Raw genomic sequence first — 19,159 nt, 5'->3', positions numbered from 1 at the left:
AACAATAATAATAAAATTATACTTAAAAAAGAAATATCTGCATTATGAAATGGTAACTTCTCTGCACAATACCTTAATATTAATAAAATTAAAAACAAGAAAATACAAAACAAGCTTTCTTAAAATGCATTTTAAAGGCAGAGCCCGATAAGTATTGAGAATGTTGTGCAAATTCTCATCCAGACACAGTAGAATAAGAAAAAATATTACTAGTATCATATCTAGGTGGTAAGACTGTAGCAAAATCATTTTCTCCTTTACATGTTCAAATACTTTGTGCATTTCCAATGATGAGTTTGATTTACTTTGAAAACTAGAGACAGGAGAGTAAAACAATAACGTTTTATTTTATTTTTATTGTTGTTTTATTTTTAAAAAATTTACAAATGACATTGCAACTAAATCTGATGGATTTACTGAGTATTCTGATGGTACATCACAAAGCAAGCATTCCCAAATCCATATAACAGATATTTAAAACAAAAAGTAGGCCAGTAGTTTGGAAAAGAACCAAGGAAACAAAGCTTGGAAACTCAGTATCCAGCATGGCACACCCACTTACTCTGTCACACATACACACACACATTATACACACACACATACACACAGTGTTCTCTGACACTTAACGCTAGTCTTTCATTTGGATTTTTTCTTTTTAAATAACCTTCATTTATGAGGTTAATATTTGCTGGATGTGTCCCAGGGCCTAGGTAATATTGGTAACTGGTTCAAGGACTAGGAAGCGTCTTCTGGCTGGGGAAGGTCTCAGCTCACTCTTGCACCAGCCAAGGACGGCAAAATGCTAATTAGGGAGCAGCCAAGATACTGCCACATACTTAACTCTATCCGATAACTGCAAATTCTCAAGAGCAAACATACTAAGGAAACAAGAAGAATATTGATATGTTATTGAATTTTTCCACAGTGCTTTGGATGGACCAAGAATTTTAAAGGGAAAAAATTCAGTCTATTGGCTCTTACGAGTTTTCACATCAGAAGAGAGCTACAGGGGCTGGGAAGGTAGCTCAGTGGTAGAGCGCTTGCCTTGCATGCATGAGGCCCTGGGTTCAATTCCTCAACACTACATAAGAGGAAAAAGTCGGAAGTGGCTCTGTGGCCAAGTGGTAGAGCGCTAGCCTTGAGCTGAAGAGCTCAGGGACAGGGTCCAGGCCCAGAGTTCAGGCCCCACTATGACCCCCCCCAAAAAAAGAAGAGAGCTACATAAACATACATTTATCACAAATTTTCCTAATAATGCTTTTTCCTTTAGCCAACTGAAGTGCTCCATAAGCCACTGCAGTACACACACACACACACACACACACACACGAGATGCATTGGCTAGGCACTGATGCCAGTGGCTCACACCTGTAATCCTAGCTACTCAGGAGGCTGAGATCTGAGTATCGCAGTTCAAAGCCAGCCTGAGTAACAGATCCAAAAGACCAGCAAAAGGTCAGAAGTGAAGTTTCAGTTCAAGGGGTAGAATACCACTGGAGCAAAAAAGTCAAGTGAGAACACAAGGCGCTGACTTCAAGCCCCAGTACAGCACAAAAATAGAAGGAAGAGGGAGGAGGAGATACATTTTTTCCAAAATACAGTACTTATAGAAAAAGACATGGTCAGTTTAATCCATAAGATAAACTATCAGCCTGCTCCACTAAAACAAGCTAATGCAACAGAAATCTTATTTTAAGCCAAGAGGATATTGCTAGCTCACAACTACTCAGGAGGCAGAGCTTAGAAAGATGACAGTTTGAGGCTAGCCCAGGCAAAAAGCCTCAAGACTCATCTCAACTAATAGCTGTGTACAGTGGCGTACACTTGTTATCCCAGCTATGTGGGAAGCTGAGATGAGAAGGATTGCAGTTCCAGGCCAACTTGAGCAAAAATTCACAAGAAGACATCATCTCAACAAAAAAGGCTGGGCATGATGGAGTGTACCTGTCATCCCACAGGGCAAAAAGCAAGACTATTTCAAAAATAACCAGAGCAATAAACATTTTAAAAAGTAAAATAAAAAATAAAGAGCCAAGCTAGGTGCCAGTGGCTCACACCTATAATCCTAGCTACTCAGGAGGCTAAGATCTGAGGATTCCGGTTCAAAGCCAGCCCAGACAGAAAAGTCCCCATAAGATTTTTTTTTTTTTTTTTTGTCAGTCATGGGGCTTGAACTCTGGGCTTGGGTGCTGTCCCTCAGCTAGGCTCAAGGCTAGCACTCTACCACTTGAGCTACTGTGCCACTTCCAGTTTTCTGAGTGATTTATTGGAGATACGAGTCTCAGGACTGTTCTGCCCGGGCTGGCTTGGAACCTCGATTCTCAGATCTCAGCCTCCTGAGTAGCTAGGATTACAGGCATGAGTCACTGGCGCCCAGTTCCCATGAGATTCTTATATCCAATTAACTACTCAAAACCTGGAAGTGGTGCTGTGGCTTGAGCACAAAGAGGCTCAGGGACAGCACCCAGGCCCTGAGTGCAACCCCCACAACCGATAAAAAATAAAAAAAGAAGAAGCAGTCAGTGGCTCACATTTGTAGTCCTAGCTACTCGGGAGGCAGTTCAAAGCGATCACCAGACAGGAAAATACATGAGACTCTTATCTCCAATTAACCACCAGAAAAAGGCCAAAAGTGGAGCGGTAGATCAAGTGGTAGAGTGATAGCTTTGAACAAAAGAGCTCAGGGACAGAGAACCTAGGCCTTTAGTTCAAGCCCCAGGACTAGCTCAGAAAAAAAAAAAAAAAAAAAGATAATAATAATAACTAGAGCAAAAAAGGGACTGTTAAACCCAAAGCAAGCAAAAGAAAAAAAAAATCATCAAAAGAGCAGATAACAGCAAAATAGGTCTCAACTAACAATGCAGATTAAAGTAAGCAAAAAAACTTGGTTTTTATAAAGCTTCACAAAATTGAGTCCTAGCTAGGAAAAAAAAACGGGAACACAAATTACCACTGTCACGAATGAAAAGCAGTTACCATCACAGAGTCTGTGAACAGCTAAAGGATAATACAGGCCCGATAAAGTTTAAAGTAAGCAGCCTTTTAGAAAACTCAGGGCTGAATAATCACCTTCAAAACATAGCCCACAGTTCTAATATTTAAGTGTTCAGCACAATCATAAGTTGTGCTTTCAGAAGTATGATTTGATAAGAACACATTTGTGCTGTACTGATGCAAAGCAAAGCCAAGGCTGCTCACCTTCCCAGTGAATTGCCCTGAACAAGCACTGAAGGCTATATATCAAGAATGTGTATGTTAGCCAAACCTGTGCTGGAATTAAACAAAATAACTGTTGGATTTCCAACTTTTCTAACATGTCTACCAATTTCTTTTTCATTCTTTTTTTTTTTGGATAGGGGCTTGGGTAGTGCCCCCACTAAGCAATAAAATGTATACTTTCAGGGAAGACATGCTTGGATTTGAAGGACTCCAGGACCACTCAAAGAAGACATACTAAAAAAAAACCAGTGGTTCAGCCTAGATACAAGAGCTGAGTACTGCGAGTGCTGTTTCTACCATCATTCTTTGTTGTTGTTATTGTTGTTGGTTGCTGAGCTTGAACCCAAGGCCTGGGTGCTATCCCTGAGCTTTTTCCACTCAGGGCTAGTGCTCTGCCTACTTTGAGCCACAGCATCACTTCCGGTTTTCTGACAGTTATCTGGAGATAGAGTCTCATGGACTTTCCTGTCTGGGCTGGCTTTGAACCTCGATCCTCAGATCTCAGCCTCCTGAGTTGCTAAGATTACAGGCATGAGCCATTGGGGCACCTGGCATGTCTATCAACTTCTGCTTCATAAAAATCTTTCCTTTTCCTTTTAGTCATTTTTTCTTCTTTTATGTTTTTGGTAAGACAGAAGAATCTTGGTATGTCGCCCAGGCTGACCTCAAACCCATGGTCATCCTTGCCTCAGCCTCCCCAGTGCTGGGATTACAGGTGTTTCCAACCTACTTGGCTTAAAATTGTTCTTGTAATATTTCCAGTGTGCTGCAAAGTCCCACTTTTAAAATGCTATTTTTCTCAAATCACTTGATTGTTGTTTGTGTGGGTGGCTTCGGGTGGGATTTCGGTTGTCAGTATGGAAGCTTGAGTTCAGGATCTTACACTCATTCTGCTTTCATGGCTGGTGCTCTACCACCTGAGCCACACCTGCAGCTCAGCTTTATCCTGGTTAATTAGAGACGGAGTCTTGACTACTTGAAGACTGTCCCAGCTGGCAAGCTTCCAGGTATCAACCTTCTGAGTAGCCTTCTGAGTAGCTAGAATTAGACATAAACCACTGGTACCTAGCTTCAAGCCATTTCTAGAAAAGCTATAGGCAGAGAAAAACTGTCCTAGAATGTACCTAAAGACACTCAAGATAGTGTCTGAGTAGAACTAGAAAAAGCTACAAAATTGAAAATACTGTTGAGTTCTTGACTCACTTAGCAAAACTACAGTAGGCATGCAAAAATCCCAAGCATCAGCTCACACCTGTAATCCTAGCTACTCAGTAGGCTAGATCTGAGGATCACAGTTGGAAGCCAGCCCAGTCAGGAACGTCCATGAGACTCTTATCTTCAATTAAGCACCGGAATGCCAGAAGTAGTGCTGTGGCTCAAAGTGGTAGAGCACTAGCCTTGAGTGCAAAAGCGATAGTACCCAGGCCCTGAGTTCAAGCCCTACAACACTCTGTCTCCCTCCCCCCCACCCCCCCGCCCCTCTGTCTCTCCAAACATGAATGAGCACTGAATTCAGGTTTGACAGATAAGGGTGAAAATTTTCCAAATGATTAGGCTAGGTGGCCTTCTCTAAGACCTCAAATTCCACACTTCCCAAGTATGCCTCACATGAAGCCATAGAAGATGGACACATGATGCCCTCATGTGGGGTTCACACATCTGATCACGCCAAAGCCCCTAGGTCCTTCGTGGAAGTAGTAAGCAGGGCTGGGGGGCAAGGCTTAAGTGGTAGAATGCTTGCCTAGCAAGCATAAGACCCTAAGTTCAATGCCTACTAGCAGAAATAAAAGAAAAACAAATAATGCTGGCCACTAGTAGCTCATGCCTGAAATCCTAATGACTCAGGAGGCTGACATCTGAGGATCGTGGTTTGAAGCCAACCAGGGGCAGGAAAGTTCATGAGACTCTTATTTCCAATTAAGCACCATAAAAGATAGAAGTGGTAGAACAGTAGCCTTGAGCAAGAAAGCTCAGAGGACAGTATCCAGAACCTGAGTTCAAGCCCCAGGACTGGCAATAATAAAAATAAAAATAGTAAAAAATAATAACAGCAACAACAACAAAAAGAGTAAGATTTAAACCAAATGATAGTCAATAGAAGAATTTAAATAATTAATAAAGCCGGGTGTTGGTGGCTTACACCTGTAATCCTAGCTACTCAGAAAGCTGAGATCTAAGAATCGAGGGGGCAGGAAAGTCCTCAAGACTCTTATCTCCAATTAACCATCAGAAAACTAGAAGTGGCACAGTGGCTCAAGTGGTAGAGTGCTCACCTTGAGCTGAAGAGCTGAGGGACAGCGTCCAGGCCCAGAGTTCAAGCCCCACAACTGACAAAATTAATTAATTAAAATAAATAATATAATAAGGTTTCCCATAAGAAGAAAACTTTCATATTCAAGATGTCAAAAATGATTTTAAAATGTTGCTTAGAATCAGTGATACCAAAAGAAAAAGACAGGTGTCAGTAAAAAAGAAACTCCTGAATATAAATCAGTTTGCATCGGAGAGAAAATAATTACAAGTTGCTACATAAAAGGCATTTAACAATTTTGCAATGTTGCACTATTGATCTGACAGGTCCCAGCTCTTACTTGAGTGACCAAGTAATCAGTTTAAGGTAAGCACTGATAGGATCTGCAGCTCATTCCAAAATCCTGGTACCTCTTATCCCTACAACAACTGTGAGGAAAGGACAAATCTCACAGTGTCTTTCAAGGAAACATCTGCACAACTTTAGACATCAGAGGAAAACTGCCCAGAGACATCAGATTGTTCCATTATGTATAAAAAGGCATTTCTAAGTCGTAATACCACAAGATCATTTATTCAATTCGGAAATATTGCCCATGTACTTACTGAGGTCAGACTCTACCCTAAAGCACTGTACCCACAACGGTGGACAGGAATTATAGTCCCTACGCTCACGATGTAGTTTCCCTGTGACCACTAAGGAACAGGGTGTGCTGGCTCTCATCCCCTACAAGGCAGCCACAGAAAACATCTGGGATGGCTGATGGCACGGCTGGCTGGGAGGGCACTTGCCTAACATGTTCAAGGCTCAGGGTTCCCCAGCACCACAAAACAAAACAAAACAAAAAAGGTTATGCAGAGATGAGGCGCTTGTCCAGGAAGGGGACGGTTGAGTAAAAGATGTTCAGGCAAAACAAACTATGATTCACTCAATCCCTAGTTATTCCCAGGAGAAACTAGAGAGAGGGACAAGGCAAGGGGAAGGGAGGAAAAGTATGGTCAGAGGTACAGCATGTTCAACTTGCTAGGTACTTTGTGAAGAGTTGTCTTGTGCAAGAAAAAGAGTATGGGGGGTGGGGGAAAAACACGCTTCAATAGCAAGTCTGCATATTATTAGAAGATGAATGGCTTAGTGCATAGTGGTGCAGGCCTATAATCCCAGCTACTCAGAAGGTTAAGGGAGAATGATTAAGAGTTCAAGTCCAGACTGGGAAACTTGACAAGATTCTGTCGCCAAATAAAAATTTTAAAAGGGCTAGGGAAGCTCAGTGGTAGAGCATTTGCCCAACATGTGTGAGGCCCTAGATTTGATCCCTAGAACAGACAAAAAGATAAAAAGAAAAAAAAATTTTAATACAACAATCCTCTGAGGGGGGTTGGGAGTTCACCAGGGGCTGGGAAGGTGGCTCAGTGGTAGAGTGCTTGCCTTGCATGCATGAGGCCCTGGATTTGATTCCTCAGCACCACATAAGCAGAAAAAACCGGAAGTGGTGCTGTGGCTCAAGTGGTAGAGCACTAGCCTTGAGCTGAAGAGCTCAGGGACAGTGCCCAGGCCCAGAGTTCAGGCCCCACCACCACCAAAACAAAGTTCACCATTTCATCCTGCCTCCTGCTCATGTCACTCATACAAGCTCAGCTATATGACTCATGCTACTGTGTGTGCCAGGCACTGAGGGTTTGGCAGGAGCAAAATGGGCACCACACACCAAATATAGTTTGACACACAGCACCCTGACTCCAAGGACCGTTAGGCAAAATTCTCAGCCTAAAAGTCTGTGTGGGACTGGAAATGTGGCTTTGTGGTAGAGTGCTTGCCTAGCATGCATGAAGCCCTGGGTTTGATTCCTCAGTACCACATACACAGAAAAAGCCAGAAGTGGTGTTGTGGCTCAAGTGATAGAGTGCTAGCCTTGAGCAAAAGCATCTCAGGGACAGTGCCCAGGCCCTGAATTCAAGTACCAGAACTGGCAAAAAGATAAACAAACAAACAAATTAATGTCAGAGTGTAAAGAGGCTTTTGATACTAAGGGATCAATGGTGATTAACATGAGCTACACTGTAACAGAGCCACTGAGAGGAACTCTGACACCCATACACACGATGAGGAATCATTATCATCTTTCCAGTTACATACAATTGATTAGCATGTTAACCATTTCAAAGCACTGTCATGGGTCATAGAAAGGAGGTTAAGCAGGTGTTTTAACAATGACCTACCATTCATCAGACTGTTCCTGGTAGAGGACCAGGTTCTGGCAGGGAATTTCATATCATGATCTCACTTTATCCTCACAGCCATCCTGCAAAGTACCTCTGATCTCCTCCTGTTCACAGCCTTGGAGCCTGTGGTCTGGAGGTTTACATAAGTTGCCCAAGACAACTGCCAATAAGGGGGTGGAGCCACAGTTCCCAAGAGGGTCTGACTCCAAAGCCTAGCATCTCCTTCCTTCCTCCTGCAGGGACCAGCCAGGCAGAGTGCAGAGTGTGGCCACTGAGCAGAAGGCAGTAACCACAGCTGGGGTGGCAGGTCCCGCTCCGTGTCTTTGAGTTCCAGTTCCGTGGCTTTCAATCTCACTGAGGCTTTCATTATGACTTTCACCTAGAGGCCTGCCTCCCACTTTAGCTCTAACAAATCCTTTGATCCTTTTGGATTCTCTCTTAAGTCATCTGTCTAAAGATCATGAAGGAATGGATTACGAAAATACGAGTAAGCAAAATCTGAAATTATTCAACAAGTAACATCACCTACACCCTTTACAAGACCATCTGCAGATGTTGTATAACCTGAAATGCATTCACCTGCTATTATTCACCCTGCTATTATATAGCCATAATAAAAGCCAAAGCTATGCCAAGCTTATCCACACAAGATCATGTGATGCTCAGGAACAGCCTAAGAAGTCCACACTTTGATCCTTACTGTGGAGAGATAAGCAGAAGCTCCTCAAAAGTAACTAGCAAGCCTTATTCTAGAGCTAGCTTCTCCTTTTACACACAGTGTACATTCCTGAGATAGACAAAGAACCCAACCAAAACACCAAAATTCATACATTTGTAGATGTTCATACTTAAGTGTTCATGTGTTACAGTAGTAGAATTAAATAATCTTAGGGTGTGGCACATTGTGAAATCAAAAGAAAACACACCTCACTTAAAATTCTCACACCTTAACATTTTCAAACACCTGGATGCTTGAAATCTATTTGGATATGGCTTAACAATATTTTTTTCACCATTTTACTCAATAACTTTCCATCTTAAGAAAACCATGTTTAGTGATGTTAAGTGTGAAAACTTTTAAGGACACAAGAAATGTGGCAGTCCATCTTTAAAGAATTTTTTTTTTGGGGGGGAGGGGGTCAGTGATGGGGCTTGAACTCAGGCACAGTCCCTGAGCTTTTTTGCTTAAGGCTAGTAGTCTCTCACTTTGAGCCACAGATCGACTTCCAGTTTTCTGGCGCTATAATTAGAGACCAGAGTCACACAGACTTTCTTACCTAGGCTGAACTGTGATCCTCAGATCTCCACCTTCTGAGTAGCTAGGATTACAAACATGAGCCACTCATGCCCAGCTCAAAATACTATTTTTAAATGCAAAGAAAGCCAGGTGCTGGGGCCTTACACTTGTTATCAATCCTAGCATTTCAGAAGGCTGAGACCCAAAGGATCACCATTTGAAGCCAGCCCAGGTAGAAAAGTTTATGAGACTTCATATCTAAAATGACCAGCAAGCTGCACAGGAGGCTCAAAAGGAAAGCACCTACCCTAGCAAGTAATATTACTCCCAAGTTCAAACTCCAGGATGGAAAAAAAAAAATCCTGCAAATGAAGTATCCCTCAGTTTGTTTGTAAAACAAAAAAAATTTGATATAAATTTTAGAGAATAAATACATGAGATATTTATGAATAAACAGGAAAATACAAAGTGTGGCTACTCAGTTCAGGCATTACTATTTGGTGACCTACCCAGTCCTCTCAACTGATTACTTGGAATTCTCAAAGTATTCTTACAAATGTACTTAGAAATCACTTTAGAAAGAGTGCAATGGGGACTGGGAAGGTGGCTCAGTGGTAGAGTGCTTGCCTCATATGCATGAGGCCCTAAGTTCGATTCCTCCATATAAGCAAAAAAAAAAAAGCTGGAAGTGGCACTGTGGCTCAAGTGGTAGAGCGCTAGCCTTGAGCTGACGAGCTGAGGGACAGAGCCCAGGACCAGAGTTCAGCCCCCACAACCGACCAAAAAAAAAAAAAAGAGTACAATGGAAAGGAATGGAGTATAGGCAAGTGATTTAAAGTAGATATACTATGGTAGCATGTCTAATGAATGCAGAACCTTGGCTCATTTTCTCACCTTCCATGATACTAATTATTTCCTTCATTTTAGAGACAAGGAGATGGTGGAATCCATAGCCCCTAAGTTGAAGGTGAGCCCCCACTGTTACTACCCCAAGCTGATGTTGAAGACACTTACCAATCTTAACTAGGTCAGGTTGGCTGAGAGAAACGAAGGCCGATGTGTCATCAATCCAGGATATGTGAATGTTACCTGTTAATATTTAGTTGAAAATAAAGTAACCATCTGACCATTTTAGAGAGCTTTGGGATTTACTTTGAAACCTGACCTGTTTTAGTCAAGTGTGGAATATGAGAGAGAAGACCTGGTGTAAAACTTGACCTGATCTGTGAAAACGTAATCCTTCGCAGCAGTTATTTCTTTTACAACTTCAAGAGAAAAACCACACCAGGGAAAATAAGAAACTATTAGAAATTTATTTTAAAAACAAAAGAAAGAAAGCTGAGTGAAAGCACAGGCACTGAATTCAAGCCCCAGTACACATCTGCCTCATACACATCTTGTATCTTGGTCTGCAGACATTTGCGTTTGTTGCTTTAATTATTTTAGCTCAAGTACTCTGCCTGCCCTTATGAAACAAGCTTTCTCTCTGAATTGAATCTTTTGTTTTGTTCTGTTTTAGTGACAGTCCTGGAACCTGAACTCAGGGCCTGGGCACTGTCTCTGAGTATTTATGCTCAAGGCTAGAGCTCTACCAGCTGAACCACAGGTCCACCTCTGGCTTCTTGGTAGTTAACTGGAGATTAGAGTCTCATGGACTATCCTAGAGTCTCACAGACTTTTCTGCCTGAGTTAGCTTCAAACTGAGATACTCAGATCTCAGCTTCCTGAGTAGGTTGGATTACATACATGAGCTACCGGCACCCAGGCATTGAATTTAATCTTAAAAATTATTTATTTTCCCTGGTCAGTTGTAAAGTCAGTTACAGTAATGACATCTTGATTCCATGAATTAGTAAGACTCCATAGGGAAATATTATTAAAAGCCCTTCAGCATACATTAGTACAGGAAAATCCCACGAGTAAAATTAAAACATTGTCTATTTACACTCTTCCACACCCAAGCTAGTTTGTCTATGCCCCTATACAAAACAAAACAACAACAAAAAAAAACCCACCAAAACCTAAGAAGGTATATCTGTGCCTGGCTTTTACCTACCAAAGGCACTGAAGAGCTGGTAAAGGTCGCTGGTTTTCCACTCCTTAGGGAATGTCACATGGAGAACATGGTCACGTTTAGGCTGCACTAAAAGACAAAGTGTGACAAGGGTTCTGAGTTGAAAATCGATCAAGGAAACCAAGGCCATAGGAGCCTATGGACCTGCCACTCCATTCGTGATCACTAGGCAGCTCCAGAAAGTACCCTTAGTACTGGTGGGGTTTGAGGTTCTGACAACTTCAGAGAACCTGTAACACCCTCCCTAGCCATTCCACGGAGAAGCACATTCTCTCCTGAGTTCCTACACAAATCATCTACAGGAAAACCTTGCTTCTCTATTCCAGAGACTTAGCATTGCATCTTCAGTTGGATGTCCACAGGTTTATTTCATTTCCCAGTCAACAATGCACTACTCAAATTAAATGGAGTAAGTAGAGCTGATCCTTCCTCACAATCTTATGTTCCAATCCCAGATCCCTTATCTGTGCAACTATATCCAAGAGGCCTACCTAACTTCTGTGTCCACTCAAAACTACGAACTGAGAGTGGCCACAGTGAGCTTCAACTGTGGTGAGAGTGCATACTCCTCATGGAGCAGAACCAAGTGTGTCTCAAACTGGCATGGCATGATTATGGTCAACCCCAGCACCCCCTTTCTGCATGCCAGCCAGTCACAGGCATTAAGGGAGGTAAAAAAAAGAACAATAGAGCCGGGCGCTGGTGGCTCACCCCTGTCATCCTAGCTACTCAGGAGGCTGAGATCTGAGGATCACAGTTCAAAGCCAGCCTGGGCAGGAAAGTCCGTGAGACTCTTATCTCCAATAAACTACTAGAAAACTGGAAGTGGTGCTGTGGCTCAAGCGGTAGAGCACTCGCCTTGAACTGAAGAGCGCAGGGAAAGCACCCAGGCCCAGAGTTCAAGTCCCACGACCAACCAAAGACAAAAGACAAAAAAAAAAAAAAAAAAAAGAACAATGGAAGGCAAGTGGGAAGCAGAAGAAAGTATCAGTAGAGCCCCTCTTCTTCCCCAAAGACACCCTGGCCTTTCAAGGGTTTTATGTGATTAATTTTGGGTTATTTTATATTTGGATAGAATCCAGGGCCTATGGTACACATAACACTGGATGCACCGACTTGCAAGGTTCTTAATGGAAAAAGAAATCAAGCCACTAAATTTAAACATATGCATAATCAACTAATTGGAAAATAGGAATTTAACAAGTGACTGACATGGGGAGCTTATCTTAACATCTGTTATAAATATTTATAGGAAATAAGGAAATTAGAATTCTGAGGGAAAACAAAATAATGAAGAGAAGATACAGTTCTTCAAGATTCAGCCCATGCATAAACTGGAAAATGTGAGTAGAGAGATGACTAATGCAGGCCCAGGGGTGCCATTAATTCAGGCACTGCAGTGCTGTCAGCCACCGAACTGCTGCCCAGTGCTAATGAGAAAAGCGCCTTTTCCATGGTAGTTTTCCTGCGCCCCTCCCAGGCCACACAAGGAAATGTACAGATTCAATGAGGAAATAAAACTTTACTCACAGTCTGGTCCTTCCAGGTTTAGATAGGGGATGTCCAGGATCCTCATAAGAAATAGCCTACAAAAAAAGAGAAGGGAAAAAAAAAAAAGGTTAACAGACTTTTTTTTTTTGCCAGTCTTAGGGCTTGAACTTAGGGCATGGGTAAGGTCCCTGACCCTTTGTGCTCAAGGTTAGTGTTCTACCTCTTGAGCTAAAGCTCCACTTCTGGCTTTCTGATGGTTAATTGGAGATAAGAGTGTCATGGACTTTCCTGCCTGGGCTGGATTCAAATCACCAATCCTCTGGTCTCAACCTCCTGAGCAGCTAGGATTACACAGGTGTGAGCCACAAGCACCTGGCAAGACTTTTTTCTTGGGCTGGGGAGGTGGCTCAGTGGTAGAGCGCTTGCCTTGCATGCCTGAGGCCCTGGGTTCGATTCCTCAGCACCACATAAGCAAAAAGAAAAAAGCCAGAAGTGGTGCTGTGACTCAAGTGGTAGAGCGCTAGCCTTGAGCTGAAGAGCTGAGGGACAGTGCCCAGGCCCAGAGTTCAGGCCCCACGACTGGACCTAAAAAAAAGAAAAGACTTTTTTCTTTATAGAACCCAGAAAAGAACAGGGTGTGGTGGTGTACACCTGTAATCCCTGCACTTGGGAGACTATGATACGAGAATCAAGAGAATCAAGTTCATGGCAACCCTGAGCTATAATATCAAACTCCTACCCCGCCTGGGCTAAGTAGTAAGATTGTCAAGAACAAAACAAAACAAATTTTAAACACACACACACACACACACACACACACACAAACTCAATATGCCATTCATTTTTTTAGTAGATACTCCTTGATCAGTATTACTAGTGTTGTTTCTAAAACATTTTTAGAGCTCTTATTCATTTCAGAGATTTTTCTCTCCTGTTAAGTATTCGTCATAAACAGGAAAAAAAACAAAAAACAAAAAACAAACTGTGCTATTATCCTGAACATCTATACCAATTCCTGGCATAGAGTAGTTACTCAATAAATATCAACTGATGAATGAAAATCAGTCATGAGGGGAAAGGTGGCTCAGTGGCAGAGCGCTTGCCTTGCATGCCTGAGGCCCTGGGTTCGATTCCTCAGCACCACATAAGCAAAAAGAAAAAAGCCAGAAGTGGTGCTATGGCTCAAGTGGTAGAGCACTAGCCTTGAGCTAAAGAGCTGAGGGACAGAGTTCAGGCCCCACGACCGGACCCCAAAAAACAAAAAAGAAAAGAAAATCAGTAATGAGAAAGTTGAAAGAAAAGTTCTGCACAGAGCTTGCCTTGTTAGTTAGTCCAAAGGTTGCAAGATGGGAACAAGCCTGAGCCATCTTCCCAACTTCCAATTAGCAGGAATGGTATATGAACTGACTGCTAGGGCACCAGCTTTTTCCTTTCAGGAAGTGCAAAGGCACTGCGGGAATGTGCCAATCTCACAATCAGAAACAAAAGCCCACATCACTGGTTGTCATCTGACAGTCTAACAACGGCCACCCCTGGTTAAGACGGTCACCTCACCACTACACACCATAGCAATCATTTGTGTCTGTCTTCTCCAGTAGGACTTAAAAAAGCCCACTTGTTGATTGCAACTGTCATTTCACTTGTTTTCCTTTATTTGCAAGGCATCTGTTACGTGTGAGATGATTTTAATGAGCTTTAGTTAGATAACAATATATTGTGTGCTTTGGGTAGAGATGACATTCTACTTAATAGCAAATTACAAAAGCAAGCCAACTGCCCAACAAGCAATTAGTCTGGCTTCACTGACCTGCAATTAAGGCCCATCACTGGCAGGCATTGGGAGGCTGAGCAGGTTTTGATCTCATTTACAAATGGAGCCATCAGCCAGAACAGCACTGCTCTGAGCATGACAGGAAAACCCTACTAAGGCCCTCAGAGGTCTGACAATTTGGAAGACCAACAATTTAATAATAATATGGCTAAGAAACTTGATTAGGCTCACATGAATCAGTAGGCTCTTGTACATGTTTTACCCAACTAAATCGGTACTGCTTACAATACTAAGAAACAGCAAGACATATCAAGTGCCCAGCCAAGTAGATTACTTCATTCTTCATGGTAAGGGTTCTGATAACCAACACCTAGAAAGTTATTCCTGTGTTAGAAGAAACTATTTTTATGCTTTATGGTGACACATGACTATAATCTTAGCACTCAGGAAACTAAGGCAGGAATATATCCAATTCAAGCCTACAGGGAGCTACCTAGCAAGACTTTGTCTCAAGAAACAAAACAACAAGGAAATGGTTAGCAAGACCCCCATTCCAACAAGCAAGATGGTACTGTAGTGAATGCCTTAGATCCCAGCTAAAGGGATCAGTCTGAGGCCATCCCTGAGCCAAAAAAAAAAAAAAAAAAGGCATCAGACCGTTTCTGAAAAGTAATATAAAAAAAGGTAAGGGGATGTTTTGTCATTGTTGTTGTTGGTCGTGGGGCCTGACCTCTGGGCCTGGGTGCTGTCCCTCAGCTCTGCAGCTCAAGGCTAGCACTCTACCACTTGAGCCACAGCGCCACTTGCAGCTTTTTCTACTTATGTGGTACTGAGGAATCAAACCCAGGGCTTCATGCATGCAAGACAAGCACTCTACCACTGAGCCATGGTTCAAACCCAGCCCAGGCAGGAAAGTCTATGAGGCTTAATCACCAATTACTCACCAAAAAGCTAGAAGTGGAACTGTGGCTCAAGTGGTAGAGTGCTAGCCCTAAGCAAAAACTCTCAGGGACGCACCTAGGACTGGCAAAAAAAAGTAAAAATAGTGTATTTTGAGAGAAACTCTCACTTGGTAGCCCATGTTGGCCTAGAATTTGAAATCTTCATCTTAATAAATTCTGTGATTACAGATGTGTACCACCAATCCAGACCTATTACTGAATCATCTACTGAGACCATCCCAAGATGACAGGTGTTTATTACACCAAACGTAATAAAGGTGTTTTTATGCCATATATGTCTAGAAGAGTGTCCTTAAATGATTTTAGAGGGTCCCGTTGTGCCTTTTTCATGGCCTGGTTACCTCCCACATGCTGCTTTTGGTTGAGAGTCAAGAGAACCAAGGCACAAGGTTAGGACAAGACATCTGCCATCATGGGATGTGGGGAAATGGCTTGCCTTCTTTCATCTTGGTCTCTTTTAATCAATTCATGGAAAGCTAGTCTTAGAGAAAATCTTCTGACCAAGTCCTTTGAGACTGGAAAGAGCTAAAAATACTCTTTTACTTTCTTATACCACAGAAAGCACAAAGTCAGGCATTGGCCTTCTATTTTATTGAATCATCTGTCTCTGCAAGACACCCTGGACTCTCTTGAAGATAGCTTTTTACAAAGTGTTTTCTGAAGGACAGTTATTTTCCATTTACCTTGGATCTTAGAAAAAGGCAGAGGAGGCTGTGAATGTGGCTTAGTGGTAGAAGACTTGCCTGGCATGCATGAAGCCCTGGGTTCGATTCCTCAGTACCACATAAACAGAAAAAGCCAGAATTGGTACTGTGGCTCCAGTGGTAGAGTACTAGCCTTGAGGAAAAGAAGCTCCAGGATGGGGCTGGGAAAGTGGCTCAGTGGTAGAGCACTTGCCTTGCAATGCATGAGGCCCTGGGTTCGATTCCTCAGCACCACATAAGCAAAAAGAAAAAAGCCGGAAGTGGCACTGTGGCTTAAGTGGTAGAGCGCTAGCCTTGAGCTGAAGAGCTGAGGGACAGCGCCCAGGCCCAGAGTTCAGGCCCCACGACCGGACCCAAAAAAAAAAAAAAAAAGAAGCTCCAGGACAGAACCCAGGCCCTGAGTTTAAGCCCCAGGAATGGCAAAAAAAAAAAAAGGCAGGGGAATGAGCACGCTGTTCTCTGTAAGTGAGAGGATGCAAGCCCTGATCTGAATAGGATTCCATATAGAATTTTATCTTCAGGGACAATGCTGCCTTGGGTTCTTTCTAAAAAGAACTGGTGAGATGAGCTATACAGCAGGTGATGACACGCCCTTGGACAAACCGCTTGTGCCTCTTCAAGTACAGAATAACTATGTGCCTTCCTCCAGGTCGTAAGGGTTGCATGAGATGGGAAGACTTTTGCTAGTCCATAGGACTGAGTGAATATCCAGAATTAGTGTTCTCCTTTCTAGAAGTATTATGTCATAATAGTGGGAACACACACAAGAAAAGCTTTTTAGGAGATAGGAGTCACAATCCACACAACTTCCTGGTAGGCAATTAGAAGGCCAGAACTACCAATGCTTCCAAGAGACGACCTTGGGTAATGTTTGTTGGTAGGTAGGGTTTACTTCCTTCCCAATATATTTAATAAATTATTTTTCCACAGGTCAACTCCTATTTTCAAATAGCATCTGAGTTACTAGAGATGAGAAATATTTGATTCAAAAATATATGACAGGGCTGGGAAGGTGGCTCAGTGGTAGAGCGCTTGCCTTGCATGCTCGAGGCCCTGGGTTCGATTCCTCAGCACCACATAAGCAAAAAGTAAAAAGCCAGAAGTTGCGCTGTGGCTCAAGTGGTAGAGCGCTAGCCTTGAGCTGAAGAGCTGAGGGACAGCGCCCAGGCCCAGACTTCAGGCCCCAAGACCGGACCCGAAAAAAAAAAAAAAAATGACAAGCTGGGCACTGGTGGCTCACGCCTGCAATCCTAGCTACTCAGAAAGCTGAGATTGAGGGTTGCGGGTCAAAGCCAGCCCAGGCAGAAAAGTCCGTGAGACTCTCATCTCCAACAAACTACCCAGAAAAAAGCCAGAAGTGGCAATGTGGCTCAGGTGATAGAACACTAGCCTTGAGCACAAAGAGGCTCAGGTATAGCACCCAGACCCTGAGTTCAAGCCCCAGGACTGGCAAAATACACACACACACACACAAACACACACACACCAGTGCCTTATCACCTCAGGAGACTGGCAAACACACACACACACACATATACACACACACACACACACCCAGTGCCTTATCACCTCAAGAGCCTGGCAAACACACACACACACACACACACACACACACACACACACACACACGCCTGGCAAACACACACACACACACACACACACACACACACACACACACACACACACACACACACACACACACACACACACACACACACACACACACACACACACACACACACACACACACACACACCAGTGCCTTATCACCTCAAGAGCCTGGGCTGCTCGTTGATGAGACGACTCGGGGGCTGGCACTTCTTACTACTTACTTGTTAAAAAAAGGCTCGATGAGTTTTGATCTGGCAGACACATGAATTTTTGGTGGATCAAGAAAAGAACCTAAAGAAGAAGAAAATAAACAGGTGTAAACCTGGTCAAGTGGACAGCACCTGAAAATTCAACAGAACACAGTGGATTATATCGGCAACTGTGATTCGGCAAAGATAAAAGGTGCTTACAAGAGCTAAGTATCGGCAGTTGATCTCTGTCTATCCCCCACCCCGGCCCCTCCAACTCCTGACTCAGAACTTCTGCCGTGGTGAGTGGACCCTAGGGAAACAGTAGTTACATGGCAGAAGTTTGTGCTTCCCCATCCCAAATTCCTCTGTGGAATCCTTGTCCTCCCCCACACACACACAATGGTGTCTGAACAAGAAACATTTGGGACACAGCTAAAGGGAGACATGCAAGAGCTTCCCATCTTTCTGTTCTCCACTATGTGAGGGTTGCTGCAAACCAGAACACCAGATGTGCCAGAACCTTGATCTCAGCCTTCCCAGCCTCCAGTGGCACAAGAAACAACTATCTGTTGTCTGGGCCCCCCAATATATGGAAACTTTTTACTGCAGCCAGGGCTAAGCAAGGGAGCAGGGGAGAGCCCCTGAAGCCTGGAGGGTGAGTGAGGAGAATGGAGAGAGTCGGTACCCAGGTAATCAGCCATGGAGATGAAGCACAGTCCGGTGATATAAGCATCGTAGCCGGCCTCGTGGAGCTGCTCGGAAGCTGTGTTGTAACTTGGAAAACCTTCTGCACTTTCTACAGAGAAAAAAGAAAAGAGGTTTCCCTGGGACATCACAAAATGTGAAAAGCAGCAAGCACAATGCCCGATGATCCAAACCTCTAGGGCCTGCAGTGAGCAGGAAAACAAAAAATTGCCTGTTTCTTAATTCTGTCCATGCACTACCTTGTAAGGGGAAGATAACAGAGTTACTGAAGATGAGAATTCTGGTCCAGACTAGTTACACTATTGGTGGGAAGACAGTAAATATCCCCACCAGAATCCACACCAAAATCACCCTAAGCCAAGGTATTCCTTCTCTGATTGCTTTCAGAGGACACGAAAGCAAGTTCTTCCCAAAACACATCGATTGCATCAGGACTCCGGTTACACTGTCTTAATGTCAACCTCTGTTGCACCACTTTGTGTGTGTGTATATGCGCATGCATGCGCACACACGCACATATGCATACATGTAGGTACTGCAGCTTGAACTCAGAGCCTAGACATTGTCCCTGAGCTTTTTCACTCGAGGATAGCATTTTACTACTTGAGCCACAGCTCTACATCCAGGTTTTTGGTGGCTAATTAATTGGAGATAAGAGTCTCACAGCAGGGTGCCGGTGGCTCATGCCTATAATCCTAGCTACTCAGGAGGCTGAGATCTGAGG

At 43.3% G+C, this 19,159-nt stretch overlaps 1 protein-coding gene across 1 annotated transcript in view; it reads right to left on the bottom strand.

The window, feature by feature from the left end:
- Parn (poly(A)-specific ribonuclease) overlaps window positions 1-19,159 on the bottom strand; it is a 92,975-nt gene that overhangs the window by 42,634 nt on the left and 31,182 nt on the right. The window contains exons 17-21 of the mRNA XM_042698406.1: window positions 18,416-18,526; window positions 17,761-17,830; window positions 12,531-12,586; window positions 10,983-11,069; window positions 9,941-10,015 (exon numbers count right to left, since the gene is read on the bottom strand). Coding sequence (XP_042554340.1) covers window positions 9,941-10,015; window positions 10,983-11,069; window positions 12,531-12,586; window positions 17,761-17,830; window positions 18,416-18,526 — 399 coding nt within the window. The remainder of the gene's footprint in view (window positions 1-9,940; window positions 10,016-10,982; window positions 11,070-12,530; window positions 12,587-17,760; window positions 17,831-18,415; window positions 18,527-19,159) is intronic.

The sequence above is a fragment of the Dipodomys spectabilis genome, unplaced genomic scaffold, assembly GCF_019054845.1.
Source record: "Dipodomys spectabilis isolate Male_0828 unplaced genomic scaffold, ASM1905484v1 ptg000231l, whole genome shotgun sequence".
Lineage (NCBI taxonomy): Eukaryota > Metazoa > Chordata > Mammalia > Rodentia > Heteromyidae > Dipodomys > Dipodomys spectabilis.
The sequence above is the reverse complement of the archived record's forward strand: the minus strand, read 5'-3'. Positions and strand labels throughout refer to the sequence as shown.